This window comes from Eriocheir sinensis, chromosome 9 (genome assembly GCF_024679095.1).
Source record: "Eriocheir sinensis breed Jianghai 21 chromosome 9, ASM2467909v1, whole genome shotgun sequence".
Lineage (NCBI taxonomy): Eukaryota > Metazoa > Arthropoda > Malacostraca > Decapoda > Varunidae > Eriocheir > Eriocheir sinensis.
The window spans coordinates 15,741,762-15,760,047 of NC_066517.1; the positions used below are offsets into that span (position 1 = coordinate 15,741,762).

Genomic DNA, 18,286 nt, shown 5'->3' on the forward strand with positions numbered 1-18,286 from the left:
GTGTTTGAAAGTAATGGTAAGGTGTACCATTATAAAGTTGCTCATGTGCAATGTGCCAAAAACTAAACTAAGATGTTAACTTAATTTTACTCTTATCTGCATTACTTTTACAAATTTCCTTGTACATATAAATATTTTGATACCATATGTATGTAATTAATTTGTTTTCTACAAATATTCACAAAAAAAAATATAACTGAATATGAAAAAGAATACATTTTTTCTGCTTGCATTTTTAATATCTATTAAAGCTCTAGTTGGAATGTGAGTATGAAAAAGAATAGCATATGTTATTTCTTTAATCAATAAATATAGTTGGAATACGTTGGTAGCAATAGCCTTGCACATTATCACATATTCATGGGTTATGTTTATTACTTACTAACAATGTTCAAAATCATCAGCTCCTCATGAGCAGTAAAATCCTTTACTTGCAGTACATCATTACTTAGGTCGAGACAGAAGAGAATAAAATAACAATGAGAGTGTTGCTGGCGGACATGGTGCCTCAACCTGGTGGGGAAAGGGAATCGAAGGAGACACACGCTGCATTCATACCTAGCCAACCGCCCTTTGTCCCAGCCTGCTGTATGTACTTCTTCCAGGAGGACTCCAGAGTCATTTCTTAACAACATGATCTGGCGGTCCTGGTGGCGGGTTCTCAGGTGGGTGGGCAGGAAGGCTTCTCTTTGGTGGCATAACAAGCAATACTTTTCCACTTCACTGGAGCACCTGGAGCAGGTCTTCACAGAACTAGCCAGCTTCTCTTTTTCCTTTCTGATGTCTGTGGCACTCATGGCATGATTGTCTTTGTTTTTGTGATCTAAAAGAGAACTAACTTTCCTGAATGAAGTTTTGCAAATGGAACATTCCACCCATCTACAGCTGCACTCCTGCTCCTGATACAAACTAGGTGTGTTACCAGAGTCATCCAGTGAACACCGTGGACATCGTTTCCTGCCCTTGGTGCTCCTCTGAATCATGGCATGGATGGCAGCTAGGTTTTCTTCAGTAGTGTGTTGCATCTGTTGTAGGTGATGGTGGAGGCTCTGGGGAGTTGGGTAGGAGGTGTTGCATTTGAGACACACAAAGTAATTTGGACAAGTACATTCTGGAGCAGCCTTATTCCTAGTTTGAGCTTTATGGTGTGAGTCCATGTGGGCTTGAGCAGCCTTCTCACTCTCAAAGGCCAGTTGAGGACAGTGGGGACACAATATGTAGCAGTGGTAGGAATATTTAGGGCAAACAGGACAGTTCTCCTTGATGATCTTGTATTTATCCCACAGAATTTTCATATCATGCCAACTGCTGTGACCGTTTAACCTGATATGTTTGCAAAGATCTGCATAGTTGGCTACAGTTGTTGGGCAGTCTGGACACTTCAAGATTGGACAAATACACATTGATGCTTTTGCTTTTTGTGAGCGCTTCTTCTTCATGAGTGCTTGCTTGATTCTATAACAAACAACTTCTCTTTTGACAGCACTGGTCTCATCTGTGAGTTCAGAGTGCCTAACCTCCTCCGGCTCACCCTCCTCGGCACAACATATACAAGGCTCGGAGCAATCAGCTAAGGGCCAACTCTTTAACAATATTTTACAACTTTCATCTGAACACTCTCTAGAGTCAAGCAAAACTCTTACAAATAAATCATAGTCAATACGGCACAGCTTCTCCAGTATTGTACACCGCTGACATTTTTCAAGGCCACTTTTTTGAAGTGCTGTAAAAAATTGAAAATTTCCATAGGTTGTGGGATGATCTAATAGGACATGTTGCATGAGTTCAAGGACTGTAGAAAATTTTCCCTCACATGATTTACACACAAATTCTGTACAGCTACAATCCAGATGCCTGATTTCCTTAGCCACTTGCATGATGTATTCAGAGGGTACGTTTGACAGTTGGGCAATGTTTTGAGTCAGGTTATGAGCCTCAATGAAATGCTTCTTGAGGTCAGTGAAAGATACGTATGTTTCAGTACACAGAAAGCAGCATGCCTCAGTTCCACGACTAAACGTCAGTTTCAAGCACTCTCTCAAGCTTCTTTTGAGGTGGATTGCATTGTCTGAAGGCACCGTACTCAAGGTAGCATGTGTAACAGGGGCCCTGAGGGATGCTTCATCATTTCCAGAAGTGGTGGATGTGTCGGAAATGATAATAGTAACACGACTCTCCTCCGATTCCAGGTCAAGTTCATAAATTTCTTCACAAACAATTGAGGAGTCTGCCCACAGTGCTGCTCCTTCACAGCCCACTGGGGAGATGGTGGACTCCTGAGCTTCAGCGTCATGCCAAGTGTTTATATCACATGGGTATATAACAAAGGTGCCATCGGGATCTAAAGGAGTAAATACTGATTTGTTTTCAGTAGCCATGGTCTGAATATAGGATGATTTTTCTCTTGCCACTAAATAATTATTACAAAACGAAATCCCAACTTGAAATTTGCTAGGTTAGAAGTATATTCTTATGTGTCACAACTAAACAAATATACTGCATGTAGTACTTAGTTTATCACTCACTTATATTAGGTACTGCAGTTGCATTCAAGTCCTTCATATACCACCTCTTCCATGCACATCCTGAGTCACAAAAACACAGCCAGAGGAAGAAGTACGATAAATGCATTGAAGGAAAGAAAGCACACCTTTCTCAATAACATATTTGCACAGCTGTGTGGCACTGACTCTGGGTAAATTCAAAGGCCATTAATCATATTTTCAATAATTATCTCTCATGGTATTTCTCCCTTCCAATGACAAGCCATTATTGCTACAATCATGACACCAGAGTTGCTTTTCACAATATACATGACAATATACCTGACATGTAACTTTTCACAGCCGAAGCACATATATTTATAGTGTGGATACAAATGTTTCACAGAGGTTTGTGAGGCAGTTTGGTGGGTTCCTGCAGGGTTCTTCAGCCATTCAGTTGAGTCTCGAGGTTGCTTAAGCAGGCAGCAGGGTGGGCACTGCAACAGAAGTGTGGGTGTTAGAAGCTTAGCTGAGAGGTCCTAAAGTTGGCACTGTATGTATTGTCTGAAGGTCACATTTATAATCTTGATGGTAATTAGGTGGATATTCATTAAAACTATTGATAAGGAAGTAGTATATCTATCAATTTTTGTCTATCTATTCTAATGCCTTGCCCCCTTAAGAAAACTCCCAAGGGGGCGGTCAAGACAATTGTGCATATTTCCCTGTTTTAACACTCGACATTAAATCCCTCGCTTGAAAATTCTCTCTGCGTAATGGTACACCGAGATAATTTGTGCTCCATGATGTAATGATGAACAAGACTAGAGGGTCATCTTACCAAACGACTACTCTGCCTTGACCGTCCGCGCTCGTTGTTGTTGACGTTCACCACAACATGCCAGATTATCGTACTCAGCCTCGTATTTACTGGTTTCTGACCCATAACTATTGCCAAAAAACACCAATAATTAACTATTTTAACAATAACTGTATATGAAGGGAATTATTGGGGTCGAGGAGGCAGTTTTGGGGTCGGATATCGGCAAACAGAGGAAGCTGAGTACGACAATCTGGCAACGTCGGTCCACCACGCCGCTAGTTTATCCGCTTCATGGGCCACAACACGCTGCCATCACCGAGGAGGCTCATGAACCCCTCCACCTCACACATCCACTGTTTCCAAAGGCCGAATAAGAGATCAGTCGAGTTCTAATGAGTGTTTTTTACGTTCAGGGTACAAAAGAAGGGTCAAGCTACCTACCACCAGGGCCGTAAAACTATCCATGAAAAGACCCACAACTCCTACGAAGGGCAGGTCAAATGGGTGTGCTTGGGTGAGGAAACGTCTAAGGAAGTGACCCTCAACCTTCTGAAGTGAGAGTACACGTGCAATCCCCAAGGAGGCCGGGATGGCGCACATTGCTGTATTTTCAAATATGCAGGAAGTCAAACAAGCCATCGAAGAGCACGAGAAGCAAGTGGCTAATCGTTATGTGGCTGATGACTCGCAGGGCAAGCATTTTCATGATGATGGTACGTCTCAGCTATTCCCTGCCCATGTCCCCAGGTATTGTCAGTTCATTTGTGTAGATATGGCTTCTGTAAACCATAGCGAGTACAAGCTTTCAAGGTAAAGGTACAGTATAATTTCAGTGCCTTAATTTTGGTCTATTTTCTTCCATACCTTCACAAAACCTTTTGTATACATATGATACATTAGTAAAAAGTGGCGGACAAATGCCACCTACCCTCTACCCCCAACAAGCTTGGGGACCTGTGGGAATGCGTGGTGGACCTGGCCTCACATGCGTGGGCTAATCGCTAACCAAGCGTATCGTTACTAACCAAGTGTACCATCGCTAACCACCCTAAAACAGCCCTGAGCCATGACTCAAGGTCATCCGGGGCTCGGGCTGAAAGGGCCAGGGTATACCCGGCCCTCAGCACGGCAGCCATTGGGCTGCGTGTCTAAAAAAAAAAAAATAACCACGCTTGGTGGACCTGGTCTCACATGCGTGGGGTGATCACTAACCAAGCATACCATCGCTAACCAAGCGTACCGTTGCTAACCAAGCGTACCATTGCTACCACCCTAAAACAGCCCCGAGCCATGACTCAAGGTCATTCGGGGCCCCGGCCCTTTCAGCCCAAGCCCCGGATGACCTTGGGTCATGGCTCGGGGCTGTTTTAGGGTGGTTAGTGATGGTACGCTTGGTTAGCGATTAGCCCACACACGAGACCAGGTTCACCATGCAGTCATTATTTTTTTTAGAACACGCAGCCCAACCTATTTGCCGGAGTGTTTTAGGTGATTCTGACAATTGACTCCCTGGAAATTACTCATTTTCGTCTCCCCCCACCCAAAACCCCCGCATTCCCACAGGTCCCCAAGCTTGTTGGGAGTAGAGGGTAGGTGGCATTTGTCTGCCACTTTTTACTAATGTATTATATGTATACAAAGGGTTTTGTGAAGATTTGGAAGAAAATAGACTAAAATTAAGGCGCTGGAATTATACTGGACCTTTACCCAATTTTATACCACTTGCAAGTTTGACATATAAGTCACTGCAGTTTACTTTCCCCAGGTACCCAGTCAACAACCAGCCCAAAAGTGAGGGTGAACAAAGTCCTGTACCATCTTTCTGCTTCATCTGACAGTTTAAATATAAAATGTTTGCTACCATTAACAACTGTAAATGTTTGGCAGGTCAGGGATATTTAACCTTACGGTTTTTACATGATTTTATGGACTTCAACCTTCATTTGGGAGTAAGCTGGGACCTATTCAATGGTGTCGCACATTTTGTCCTGCTTCCCAAAGTCTTGCACGCACACCTGATACACTGAATCAAAATCTGTAAAAAATATATTTCCTCTGTTTCAGATGTTCCAGCAAGCGCCAGAATACGCTGGCAGATATCAGCACGAAAGGAACATGGCCTGTCTCTTAAGTTTGATGGCATACCATTCATATTCATGGGGAAGAAGACCTACATCTGTCATCATGGCAGAGACAAGGGGCTAGCAATGAAAAGAAAGTACAAAGAAATGAAAGAGAAGCGTATGGTAAAGATCAGAGTTGAATACACAATAAAACCCTATTTTTAAGACCACATTGTTAGACCAAGTTAAGAGATCTTAATTTTGCTGTGATTTTATTCCTGGGGTTGGTAGTGTGATACCCAGAAAAGTCCTACCAGCTGTATTTTAGTATTAACCTAGATTATGTTAAGTGATTATGATATTATAATAAGTTTTAATGCAAGAAAGTGTCTGGGAGGACTTTTCTTGACACCACAGTAACATCTCTGTGGTGTGTGGTTAGCATGTAAAGTTGGGGGCATATGCTAAAGCTGGCCTCATTGCTCATCTTCACATTGGCCTTTGAGTTTGTGGCAGGAAATAATCCTTTACCCCAGAAACAGCATGGCTAGCTAGGGAAAATGTGAGCCTAAGTTTATCCAGATCTGGGGTGTCAATGCACTGCACACCCAGCTGTTCATCCTCCTTTTCAGTTGATAAATGGATAGCTAGGGAATGTAAACTGTGGTAACCCTGATGTCACGCTGGCCCTGTATCTCCCAGTGTAGTGGATTCTGATCCACCATAGATTTAAGGGCTGAGGTGATGGAAAATTAGTCCTGAGGCAACACAGCTACAGTATGTGCCAACTTTTCTATTACTTTTATCTGTTTGAACCCTCTAGGCTTTCCTTTACATGCCTATGATTTTATTTTGTCTTAAGAGACACAGAGTAACCAAACAGTGTGTAAACAATCATATGAATATGTAGCTACATTGCAGTGATATATAATTTGGTTATGAATACTAATAGATACTCATTTATTTTCTTATAGAAAGAGGATCATGTCTTCCCCAAATGTAGAACCCTTCAGCAGCCAACCAAGAAGATGGGATGCCCAGCGACAATTGAAATTAAAAAGATTGCAAAATTCCCAGAATTTGAGGTAAAGATTAGCTTTTGGAAACTTATTTTTCATGCAAATGAACTCTAAGTACATTATAATTACCACTGCTGTTTTTTGATCTGGTATACAATCTCACTGGCTTTCTGTTTCATGTTGAAGAGTCAGTTTGTTGAAAGTTACTTTGATGAGCATCAGATTCATGACTAATTTTTTTGAAGGTCTCATTGTCAAAACACTAAATTGTAAAAAGCCATCACAATTCATTGTTCTATAATATTTCCTTCATAGGAAGTTCAGTGAACTGACTTTTAACCAATGACTGGGCTGAGCCTCACTCATCCCAATGGGTTGAACTTATTTTTGTATGTATTTGTTGTATGTTGTTAATGTATGTGGGTTAATGAATGGCTTATTTAAAATGTAGCATAATATTCACAGATTTTAATCGCTAGTGATTCATTGTAACTTACTTCTAAGCTGTACATATATATTGTACAACAGCTTACATATATTTTAGCAAGAATCTAATTTAGTGAATGGATATTAATCGCACAACAAATATAGTTGTTATACAGATTTTTTGTCCATAAACAGCTTTCCACCACATCCAAAACTGCCCGGCAACGAATGGTGGGAATGATGCGGAAAGCGCTTGAAAACACTGCCTCTCCGCCCACTGCAGATATAAGATATTTGGTGTACATTCCATCAAAGGATGAGCATAAATTCCATCAAATTGAGCCAGTAAGATAATGTATTTAACCATTCTATAGGACATGCATTTTTATTAACATTCACATAAACTTCATATCAAACATCCATATAAATTTTTCAGACATTACATGACATTGAATAATCATGCTTCTTTAATGGAAAAAGTTTGGAATGTTTTAAAAACCAATTTAATTTTGTCAACAAGAAATCCATGTGAGAAAGGACATCACAGTGAGCATCTTGGCCTTAAATATTTAAGCATGTTAAACATTATGACATGAATGTAACATTTCCAGATGGGTGACAGTGACTCTTTGGACCCCCTGGTAAATGAAAAGGTCCTTGAACTACTGGCAAGTGGCATTAGGAACAAGAAAAACCTAGCAGCCTCTTTGAAGGAATATGTAGTCAGTACCATATTCCATGGCCAGGAGCCACCTATAAAAGATAGAAGGTAAAAAGATAAGAACTGCCTATATATATATATATATATATATATATATATATATATATATATATATATATATATATATATATATATATATATATATATATATATATATATATATATATATTCTCTCTGTAGATTGGTTCCAACTTATTCATGTAGGCCTATACATGTATGTATATACAAACATTTAATCTTTAGTATGTATGTGGAGTAGCTGCCTTTTAATCATGAAAAGGCATAATTATTTCTTGGTTTTGTAGTATATAGCAGAAAACTTCAATCTTTTGTTTCTAAGAGCAAAACCTTGCAAAGACAGTAGTATTTTCTCTCCAATAATATTGCAAATACATGTTGATAATGCACTGAATATTCAATGATTAGCCTTTAACATTTTCAGGTACTTTCCACTTGCAAGTGACCTGGCTAAACTCATCTCAAAGTATAAATTTGGCAAACGGTTTGCCAAGATCGACCAAGTCAATGTGGAAAAGATGCATCAGCAGACTGATCCGGGTGACCAGACCTTCTACAGATATCGTGACTCATCCATAGAAAATGTACAGGTGGAACAGAAGATAACTGGAGGGGAAACAATGGTACTTACATCAATTATCCATTATGGTGTACAAGGTCTTCCAAATGATGAGATTACCATGCAACATGATGCCCAGATTGTGCAACCTGATAATTGTAAAATGACAGAGGAATTTGTGGAACTTGAGCCTGTTGACTTACCACTCGGTCATAGTAGATTTGAAAGCTTATTAATCACAGCAAGATCTGCACTTCAGCAAATCACAGATATGACTTACCAATTCAAAGATAATGGGAAGCTTGAAGAGCTGAGTAATTGGGTAGACTCAATAGGTGAGTCTCTTCACCAAGCTCAAGCATTTGTTAGAAGAGAAGAAGGCTTGTTTCTTGAACCTACCAGCACAAGTACAATCCAGGCCCAAAGAGAGCATCTCTGATCCACTGGCACAGAACAGGATGAAGCCTCCACTCAAGAAAACTATGACCCAGACTAAGTGCCTGTGTTGAGGGCCAGCCATTGGACAACAGGACAAACAAGGCTGTTGACCCTTAATTGTCTTGGTAAGAATAAGCTAGGCATTATTAGGCATTGTACAACTGATAACTTGCCATCATAAATGAATGCTCCTAATTTGAAACTACCGCTGCTTGCCACATTCTATTACGGGTCTTCTCACTTGTGTGGTTTATTCAGTGAGTTTATGGATTAAAGGGGATGATAATTTGGGGTGTTGTAGTAATTAATTTATTGGGAAGCTATATATATTTTTCCAAATGTTTTGTAAAGAGCGTATTTCCAAGTGCCTAATATTCATACGAGGGAGAATCTTACACTAGGTATGAAAGAATGACTTGCTTACACAGGAGGATGAAGTGTGACTGAATGACTAAATATATCAAACATATAATAGGAAAAATAGAGTAGATCTGAAAAAAAACTAAACTAAGCATATAAGCTGGTAAATTATTTCAATTCAATTTCTTGTGTTGCGATATAGTAAATTCTCAAATAAATCTGCGACAAATTTCATGTATCATTATATATAATGGACACTTTGAGAAACGAACAAACCAAACCAAATATATTCTCATCAGTATTTCCCTGTGGAAGTGCTAAACCGCCAGCCAGGTACCCTCTCCTCCGAACGTTGAACCTCCGCGGGGCGTGCTGGTTGGTGGTGGCCCGTGAGGCGGATAAACTAATACTCACGGACATCAGCTGATCCCAAAATTTAAAATACTCTATTAGTTTCATGGTGCTACCTACATATATGTCAATATTGTATAATCACACTATGTATTGCCTGGGGGTTGGGTTGGCAGGATCCTCCCTTCTCCTTTGTTGTAGCTATATATCTGCAACTATCAATAAACTTGCAGTGTACGCAAAACTAAAACTAAATGTAAGTATAATGAAGGAGAAAAAAAAAAATCATGTTATAGTAGGAAACAAATGTCTGGAAAAAAAGATATGCAAAATTACCAAAAGTAGGCTACGGGTAAAAGATTTAAGGAAGCAAAGGGAAGTAAAATAGAGAAGCAAAAAACTGTGAGCAACGTGTGTGGAAAAACAGAGTGAAATATTCAACAAGTGTGAAGATGAATCATAAAAGGAGGATACGAGGTGGAACAGGTCAAAAGAAGAAGAAGAAGCTGATCAGCTGGTGCCTTGGCGGGGAGATTGAGTGGAGGCGTGACAGGCAGCGTGTGTGTGACTGTGTGAGTATAATTTCCAGCGTGAATTAGGGCTGCACATGAGGACCTGGTTGGTGTTAAGCACGCTGACGTATTGCCAGGGGAGAGAACCGCGAGAAAACATATCTTAATGATGTCCTCGAAGTGTGAACATCATATCCTTACCCATTTTTCAAGGCTTTCGCAGAAGTTTTGGGTATTTGCAGAGATAGTTTTATGACATTTCCTTCATTTTTTTTCTGTTTTTGTCACTCTTGAGCTGCTTCCATTACTTTAAAAGAAACGACAAACCCAACTGCGTGATTACTTGTCATTAGATCAGAGCGTCAGTTTAGAGAGAGAGAGGGCTAATAAAACGCGAAATATAACCCTGAACGCACATTAAACCAAGTGGCCGCTTTAATATTATTCACGTTTGTCAATTAATTGCTACTTTCACTTAAATGCAGACTTACCTGTGTGTGTGTATGTGTGGTGGCTATATATATACACACACACACACGCGAAATATGACATGAGCCACACTTTCATGTTTTTTCTCACCCCTGACAGGAGGACACCAGCAGCCTGCCTATAAAGCTCCCCCCCTCACCATGCCATTCACTGTCACCCTAAATGATGGCTGCCACCTTCCCATGATTGGTTTCAGAGTCAAGGAGGTGAGTACAGATGAGTAGTCTTGATATGGGTTACTTTGTTATATTAATTTTCACCTCTATCTGTCTTTCGTTACTCTACTATTATGTTTCCTTTATTTTTCCTTCGTTATCATGTTTCCTGGTCTTTGTTCCTTTCCCCAGTCAATGACCTTTCTTGCTTTCATGTTTTTTGTCATATTTTATTTTTTTCCTCACTTACTCACTGCTGTTCTTCCTCCCATGTCTTTCATTTTTGTACTGACACCTTTCCACTTCCTACTGTTTTTTATCCCTTGCCTTTCATCCTTTTAGCCCTGAACTCCCGTAACTCCTTTTGATGTTATTACTTTTAGATGTTGATTCTCTCTTTTTATTTTTTCATGATCAAGTTATCTGCCTTTTTTTCTTCCCCTTATCAGTGACATTTCCTTTCATTGTTTTTATCACATTCCTTTTTATTTTTCACCTGCTCATAGATATCCTCCCTCCCACACTTTTCACTCTTATAACAGCATTCCTTCATTCCTCATCACCTGCTCACTGATATCCTTCCTCCCACACTTTTCACTCCTATAACAGCATTCCTTCATTCCTCATCACCTGCTCACTGATATCCTTCCTCCCACACTTTTCACTCCTATAACAGCATTCCTTCATTCCTCATCACCTGCTCACTGATATCCTTCCTCCCACACCTTTCACTCCTATAACAGCATTCCTTCATTCCTCATCACCTGCTCACTGATATCCTTCCTCCCACACCTTTCACTCCTATAACAGCATTCCTTCATTCCTCATCACCTGCTCACTGATATCCTCCCTCCCACACCTTTCACTCCTATAACAGCATTCCTTCATTCCTCATCACCTGCTCACTGATATCCTTCCTCCCACACTTTTCACTCCTATAACAGCATTCCTTCATTCCTCATCACCTGCTCACTGATATCCTTCCTCCCACACTTTTCACTCCTATAACAGCATTCCTTCATTCCTCGTCACCTGCTCACTGATATCCTTCCTCCCACACTTTTCACTCCTATAATAGCATTCTTTCATTCCTCTTCACCTGCTCTCTGATATTGTTTCTCCCATGCATTTCACCCTTGTATCAATACCTTCCCCTTTTTCTTCTTCTACACTCACACTTACCAATATTTCTTCTCTATTGCCTTTCACCCTTTTAGTCCAGCACTCCATTATCTCCTTTCCTTCACCTTCATAATGGTATTCCTTCTCTCAAGCCTTCTATCCCATGTACCAACACTTCCCTCTTCCACAGATAGATAGATAGATAGATATAGATAATTTATTGACCACAAATTACATATATAAAAACATAGACATTTACAGTGGCCCATTATGGTTTCTTTTCCATTTTGGCTATAAATTATAAGATGTCAATTACTGAACAAACAACCCAACACAGGAACACGATGAGTGGGAGGAGCAGCTGGACTGGGTGTTGCATCATAGTGACCGCTACTTTGAGGTCCCCCTAGCAGGTTGTCTCACGGAGGAGGCCATGAAGAAGATCGGAAACCATGCACGAAAAACCAAACTCACCCGGAAGGATTTCATCATCTCCACTTCTGTATGTTGTTGTATTAGTGATTGCTGGATATGTCTGTGTATGTTATTATTATGTTATATTACTTGCTCTGCTTCTTTTCTTCTTCTTTTTCTTCTTTGCTCTCTCTTCTACACTCTTCTGTGGTCTCTTTTCTTGTCATTTATTAGATAGTTGACATTAAGGTAACAGTAACCCATATTTGGCGTGTGCTTCCTCTCTGCAGATCATTGTCCCTGAGGATGTTGGGGGCTCAGTGACTATGGTGAAGGAATTTGTGGCTCACTTTGGCACACACATTGACCTCCTATACCTTGAAAACCCTGTAGGACTCAAAGGTAGGCTGCAGGGAATTTAATATAGTGACAGAATCTTCATTAGTTTTTGTCATGGACCAGTGTTTTTGTCACTTCTACATCCTGCTTTGTCAGTTTTTATTTTGATATTACTTCCAAGCATCAGAACGTTTATTTCCACCTTGCTGGGCTAGATCAATTTTTTATGTGTTGTGAGATAATAAAATATTTCGTAACTGAGATCATTTAAGGTCCCCACAATGTACAATACCCTTACCTCTTAACTACTTCACCTCACTTCTTTCATATTGTCACCCTGTTCTCACACCTATTGCCCCTTACCCTCATCACATCATCCCCTTATCATCGCCCAACCTCACCCTGCACCCTCACCCTCAGGCACAGACCCCATGGCCATCTACAGCACCTCTCCTGATGGCACTCACCCTAAGATTCGTAAACTCAGCCACATGTTTAGACGGAGGGCAGAGGGGCAACTGAGGGTGACTCCGAGGATCACTGAGAACCTGTGGAAGCTGTGGAGAGTCCTTGAGGATGAGGTGAGAGAGAGGTTTATTTCTCGAGGAAGGTCACAGTCTGGTTTATTAGAACATTTAGGGAATTTTTGACATTTCCTGATTGGTTTATTTATCTTTTATTCATTTATTCCTCCAGTCAGTCAATCATTCAGCCTTATTTACATATTTAATCAGTTTGTATATTTATTTCTGACATTTCCTAATTGGTTTATTCATCTACTTACCCATTTATGTCCAGTCAGTCAGTCAGTCAGTCAGTCTTATTTACATATTAATCAGTTACTCTATGTATTTATCTACTTGTCTGTTTACTTTTTGAGTGAATGATATTAGTTCAAGCATCTCTTTTGACTTGAGTGTACATGTATATTGACATACGACCCATTCCATCAATCTATAACCACTACAACCCTCTTCCCTTCCCTCCCTTGTTCCCCATGCAGCTGGTGGCCACAGGGAAAGTACACAGCTTGGGTCTCCGGTACTTCTCTAAGGAACAAGTGGATGCGCTTCTCAAGGGTGGGTACTGGGTTCTCGTGTGGGTATTGAGTATTGGTAGTAGGTGGTGACTGGTTCGATGGAGTGGTGTGAGAGGTAGTTGGGAGGATGCTGGATGTGTATGGTTTTGAGTGCTGGGGTGTATCTTACTGTAGGATGTGGAAATGGGTTTATGTGTAGGGGTGAATGATGATGTAGTTTGTCAGAGGGACTGTGGTGATGATGAATTGTGATATTAGGTGAAGATAATGGTAGTAATAGTAGTAGTAGTAGTAGTAGTATGGTGGTGGGGATAAATGGTACGTAATGTGAAAACGGAATAGTGGTATAGTGGTTGAAATTAATGGTACGTAATGTGAAAACGGAATAGTGGTATAGTGGTTGAAATCAATGGTATGTAATGTGAAAACGGAATAGTGGTATAGTGGTTGAAATTAATGGTACGTAATGTGAAAACGGAATAGTGGTATAGTGGTTGAAATTAATGGTACGTAATGTGAAAACGGATTAGTGGTTTAGTGGTTGAAATTAATGGTACGTAATGTGAAAACGGATTAGTGGTTTAGTGGTTGAAATTAATGGTACGTAATGTGAAAACGGATTAGTGGTTTAGTGGTTGAAATTAATGGTACGTAATGTGAAAACGGAATAGTGGTATAGTGGTTGAAATTAATGGTATGAAAGACTGAATACACACACACAGGGAAATGAGTAAAGAATACCTTAAAAAGAGTAAAAAAACAGAGGATATGTCAAGGAAAGCATGCCAACCCAACCCCCTCCACCCCCAGCCAGAGTGAAGCACCGCCCCTTGGCTCTCCAGGCTGAGGTCAACCCTTACTGTAGCCAGACGGACCTTCGCGACTGGTGTCAGGAGGCCAACATACCCCTGGTGGGCATCCATCCCTACGGCAACCCTCACCACATCCCTAGGTAAGCATGGTGACACGTGGATGGTCAGAGACAGATAGTTAGACGACTGACACTCGGGCAAGCAGATAAATTGGCAGACAGACATGGCAGAGACTAGTAGAGAAAAAAGACAGACAGACAAAAACAGAAACACTAGTAAAGAAACAAAAACAGAGACACTGGAAGGGAACAAAGACAGATGCTGGTAGGGAGATAGACAGACAAACACAGAGAAACTAGCAGAGATATATAGACACTGGTATGGAGACAGACAGACAAAAACAGAAACACTAGTAAAGAAACAAAGACAAAGGGGTTAATAAGAGGACAGACAGATAAAGACATACAATAATACACAGACACATATATATGTAATTTAAAACCCATAAAATTGCCTTATGCTTCATTATTCCCGTGTGAAAAAGACTCTTGTATCTATTTAACCCTTTCCATACGTGACGCAGACGTCGGCGTCACAGTATGGAAAGGGTCAAGAGGAAATGGAAGAGGATTAATCCTCTTCTAAACCTTTCAATCTTCCTCTAAATTCCTCTTAATCCTCTTCCATTTCCTCTTTAGAGGTTTAGAAGAGAACTAAGAGGAAATAGAAGAGGATTAAGAGGTTGAGAAGAGGACTAATGGTGACGACGTCGACGTCGCTGGATTGAAGGGGTTAATTGTTATGCAGAATTTCAAACAGATTCCCTTGCCATTCCTATCTCCCAGCAAGGAGATGCCCTTCCTCTGGGAAAACTCAAAGGTCATCATGACAGCAGAGCGGGTCGGTGTGGGTCCCAAGGTCATCCTCTCTCGACACATCCTCCAGTCCCGGCTGCGAATGGTGTATGACAACACTGAGCTCCTCCTGCCACACTTCATGATAGAGGTAATTGAAGGAGGGATTGGTCGCTATTTTTCCATCTGCTCTTCAGTTTATTACCAACTCCACGTATATATTATCGAGGTTGATTGATTGACTGATTAATTTATAGTAGATAGGTAGATAGACGACTCATAAATGTATTTTCCTCTTTGTTTTCAGAATATCTGGCGATTCAGTCTGACACCCGGCCAGATGAACAAACTTGGGAGGCTTAGCAAGTTGCCACTGAAGAATCCAGTCAGCAAGTATGGGCTTATGTGAGTACTATGCAGCTTTTTATTTTAGGGAATTTAGTTTTCTTTTTACAGCAATGGAGACAGCTCAGAGGCAAAAAACTAAAACGGCAACACAAAATCACGCTAGATGCTGCTGCGATGAAAGAAAAAAAAGAACGAGAGGCTAGAAGTCCGTTTTTTCTTATTTTTTATGATTAAGTTTGGTTTTTCATTCTTTTGCCTCACAAGAATGTCAGGAGCTTGCTGGAAGCGGCCGCCAGTCAGCCAACACAAAGGCAGCTCCTGTAACTGCACACCGCTCGTTTTTATTATCCACTTTCCCCTATAGTTTAGTGTTATTATTTACTTCTATTTTATCTCTTACACATGAACAATTTCCTATTTACTTACATTATATTTTTCCTTCATTTACATATATATTTCATCACCATTATTTTTTCAACTTATTAGGGAGTCACTTTCATATTTTTTCCTTCAGATTGTTTTCTTCAACCTTTTTTTTTCATTTTCTCGACCTATCTTCAATTGCAACCATGTATCTCTAATTATTTTCCTTGACCTAGGTGTGTGATTGACCCTTGGTGGCCATACTGTTTTGTCAAGGAGGAAAAGGAATATAGAAAGGAAGGAAAGGAGACAAAAGTAGGGAGGAAGAAGGTGGTTAAAATAGGAATCAGGAAGGAGAAGGTAGCAGATGAGTTTAAGAAGAAATGGAAGGAGAAGAAGGTGAAGGAAAAGGAGGCATCAGAGGATAGGAGGAAAGATGAGAATGGGAGGAAAAAGAAGAAGAAGAAGAGGGTGAAGAAGGTGCAGGCTAGGAAGGAGGAGGAAAAGGAAGCAATAGAGTTGAAGCAGAAAGAGGAGGAGACTGAGGAAGTAGAGGTGGAGATGGAGGTGATAGGAATTAAGAAGGAAAAAGAAGAGGAACCATCAGTAATTATGAAGAAAGATGATGATGAGGAGGAGAAAGAAGAGGCATCCAGAGTTAAGAAAGAGGTGACTGAGGAGGAGGAAGAAGAAGAGGCAGCAAAGGTTAAGAAAGAAGTGAGTGAGGAGGAGGAGGAGGAGGAGGAAGAAGAGGCAGCACAGTTTAAGAAAGAGGTGATTGAGAAGGAGGAGGAGGAGGAATATTTTAGAAAGGTAGAAAAGAAATGGGAGGAAGAACAGGAAGAGGAAGAGATAATTATTGAAGATGAGAAGGAAACAATAGAGGAGAGAGAGGAAGCTTACTTATATGAGGAGGAAGAGAATGAAGAATATGCAAAAGAGGAAGAAGATAAAGGAGAGGAGAGTGAAATGTATGAAAGATTGGAGGATGAGGCAGTGGTAGATGAGGAAGAAGAGGAGGAGGAGGAGTTAAACGAAGAAATAGAAGAGGAGGATGGAGAAGTAAATAAAGAAGAGGAGCTGATTGAAATATTGAAGGTGGAGGAGGAGGAGGAGGAGGAGGTTGGAGAAGAGAATATAGAAGAGGAGGAGGAGGTGGAGGAGGTGGATGAATCGGAGGGAGTAGAACTTGTAGAAGAGAATATAGTAAAGTACGAGGAAGAAATAAAGGAGGTAGTAAAGGAGGAGGAAGAAGAAAAAGATGATGAGGAGGAAGAGGAAGAGGAAAAGAAGAAAGAGGAGGAGGAGTATAGAGAAGTGAATGAAGAAGAGGAAAAAGAAGAAAGAGAAGACGAGGAGGATGAAGAGGTGGAATGTATAGAGGAGGAGGCAGAAAAGGAAGATGGAGAAGGGAGGGAGGAAGAAGAGGGGGAGGAGGAGGAGGAGGAGGATGGAAGAGTAGTTTTTAATGACGAGGAGGAGCAAGAAGAAGAAGAATGGACGAGGCAGGATGACAATGGTGATGATGATGAGGGGGAGTAGAAGGAAGTTAAACCGTCTGAAGAAGATGAAAAAGAAGTGAAGAAGAAAAAAGTAATAATTGGAGTAGGAGGAGGAGGAGAACAAGGAATAGGAGGAGAGGAATATCCGAACCCAGCATCTCCTCCAGCTACAAGTACTCCCACACACTCTTACACGTTACAGTGCTAGCAGATCACCAAACGTTTAGTACCTTCATCAGTGGCTGGGAATGAGAGTGCAGGGTAAGGCTAGGTTAGGTTAGGGAGTATTGGAAAGCTGTGGATGGGTAGGGAGGACTTGCAACCATCACACTGTAGAGTCTTGTATTAACTTAACTATTAGACTGACAACCCATTTTCTGCCAAGGGGGTGAAGGAAAGGGTTTAAGGGACACCAGAATGAGTTGGGTTAGAATATAATGATTTAGGTTTAGATATTGTGTTGCTTCATTAAATATTTGCTTGATGTTATTTCTTTTCTTTTATCCGTTTTTTATGTTTTATTACGAACTCCATATATATTGTTGTTGGGTATACTAGGTTGAAACACACACACACACACACACACACACACACACACACACAGGTTTCAAAAATGCTTTAGTAATTTTTTTATGCTTATTTTTTCACTCTTTGTTTTCTGTATTACTTTTTACTAATGTGTGTGTGTGTGTGTGTGTGTGTGTGTGTCGGGTGAGGAGAGGAAATGAGTCCCTCGTGGAGAGAGAGAGAGAGAGAGAGAGAGAGAGAGAGAGAGAGAGAGCACAACATATAAGGTCACAAACTTGACATCCGGCCGCGCAAGCAAGTAATGTGTGTATGTGTGAGAGAGAGAGAGAGAGAGAGAGAGAGAGAGAGAGAGCACACAACATAAATAAGGTCACAAACTTGACATCCGGCCACGCAAGCAAGTAATGTGTGTATGTGAGAGAGAGAGAGAGAGAGAGAGAGAGAGGGTAGCATATATGTGAGACACCGAAGCAAGGCACCTCTTTTCATATATTCATACTCCATTGTTTTATCACTAAGTTCACTGTATTACCATTTGGACCACGGTA

At 40.6% G+C, this 18,286-nt stretch overlaps 2 protein-coding genes across 7 annotated transcripts; one reads left to right on the forward strand and one right to left on the reverse strand.

Annotated features, from left to right (window-relative positions):
• Positions 1–285: 285 nt before the first annotated feature.
• LOC126995971 (uncharacterized) lies at positions 286–3,441 on the reverse strand. Of its 2 annotated transcripts, XM_050855920.1 has the most exons (3): positions 3,325–3,441; positions 2,526–2,980; positions 286–2,341 (listed from the first exon to the last, which is right to left on the reverse strand). In XM_050855920.1, exons 2-3 carry the CDS (start codon positions 2,629–2,631, stop codon positions 375–377), a joined length of 2,073 nt encoding a protein of 690 aa, XP_050711877.1. In that variant the 5' UTR covers positions 2,632–2,980; positions 3,325–3,441; the 3' UTR covers positions 286–374. The 2 variants fall into 2 exon arrangements, with proteins under 2 accessions (XP_050711877.1, XP_050711878.1); XM_050855921.1 differs by having other exon boundaries at positions 286–2,980; positions 3,325–3,440.
• Positions 3,442–3,871: 430 nt separating this feature from the next.
• LOC126995968 (golgin subfamily A member 6-like protein 22) lies at positions 3,872–18,035 on the forward strand. 5 transcript variants are annotated; one of them, XM_050855915.1, is made up of 15 exons: positions 3,872–4,019; positions 5,371–5,552; positions 6,344–6,454; positions 7,010–7,159; positions 7,426–7,583; positions 7,978–8,675; positions 10,362–10,468; positions 11,877–12,041; positions 12,244–12,355; positions 12,713–12,873; positions 13,296–13,371; positions 14,142–14,283; positions 14,989–15,148; positions 15,305–15,402; positions 15,945–18,035. In XM_050855915.1, the coding sequence occupies exons 7-15, from the start codon at positions 10,403–10,405 to the stop codon at positions 17,248–17,250; spliced, it is 2,286 nt and encodes a 761-aa protein (XP_050711872.1). In that variant the 5' UTR covers positions 3,872–4,019; positions 5,371–5,552; positions 6,344–6,454; positions 7,010–7,159; positions 7,426–7,583; positions 7,978–8,675; positions 10,362–10,402; the 3' UTR covers positions 17,251–18,035. The 5 variants fall into 5 exon arrangements, with proteins under 5 accessions (XP_050711872.1, XP_050711871.1, XP_050711873.1 ...); XM_050855914.1 differs by having other exon boundaries at positions 3,909–4,053; XM_050855916.1 differs by having other exon boundaries at positions 3,909–4,053; positions 5,371–5,524; positions 6,348–6,454.
• Positions 18,036–18,286: the final 251 nt, after the last annotated feature.

What these genes read in the sequence shown, in the direction of transcription:
- LOC126995971 (XM_050855920.1), bottom strand. Translation starts at nt 2,631, where the DNA reads ATGCATTTATCGTACTTCTTCCTCTGGCTGTGTTTTTGTGACTCAGGA. An exon ending in AACTGCAGTACCTAATATAA is followed by an intron (nt 2,342 to 2,525) that starts GTGAGTGATAAA and finishes TTACTCCTTTAG; the next exon opens with ATCCCGATGGCACCTTTGTT.
- LOC126995968 (XM_050855915.1), top strand. Translation starts at nt 10,403, where the DNA reads ATGCCATTCACTGTCACCCTAAATGATGGCTGCCACCTTCCCATGATT. An exon ending in AAACCCTGTAGGACTCAAAG is followed by an intron (nt 12,356 to 12,712) that starts GTAGGCTGCAGG and finishes CCTCACCCTCAG; the next exon opens with GCACAGACCCCATGGCCATC. An exon ending in AACCCTCACCACATCCCTAG is followed by an intron (nt 14,284 to 14,988) that starts GTAAGCATGGTG and finishes CCTATCTCCCAG; the next exon opens with CAAGGAGATGCCCTTCCTCT.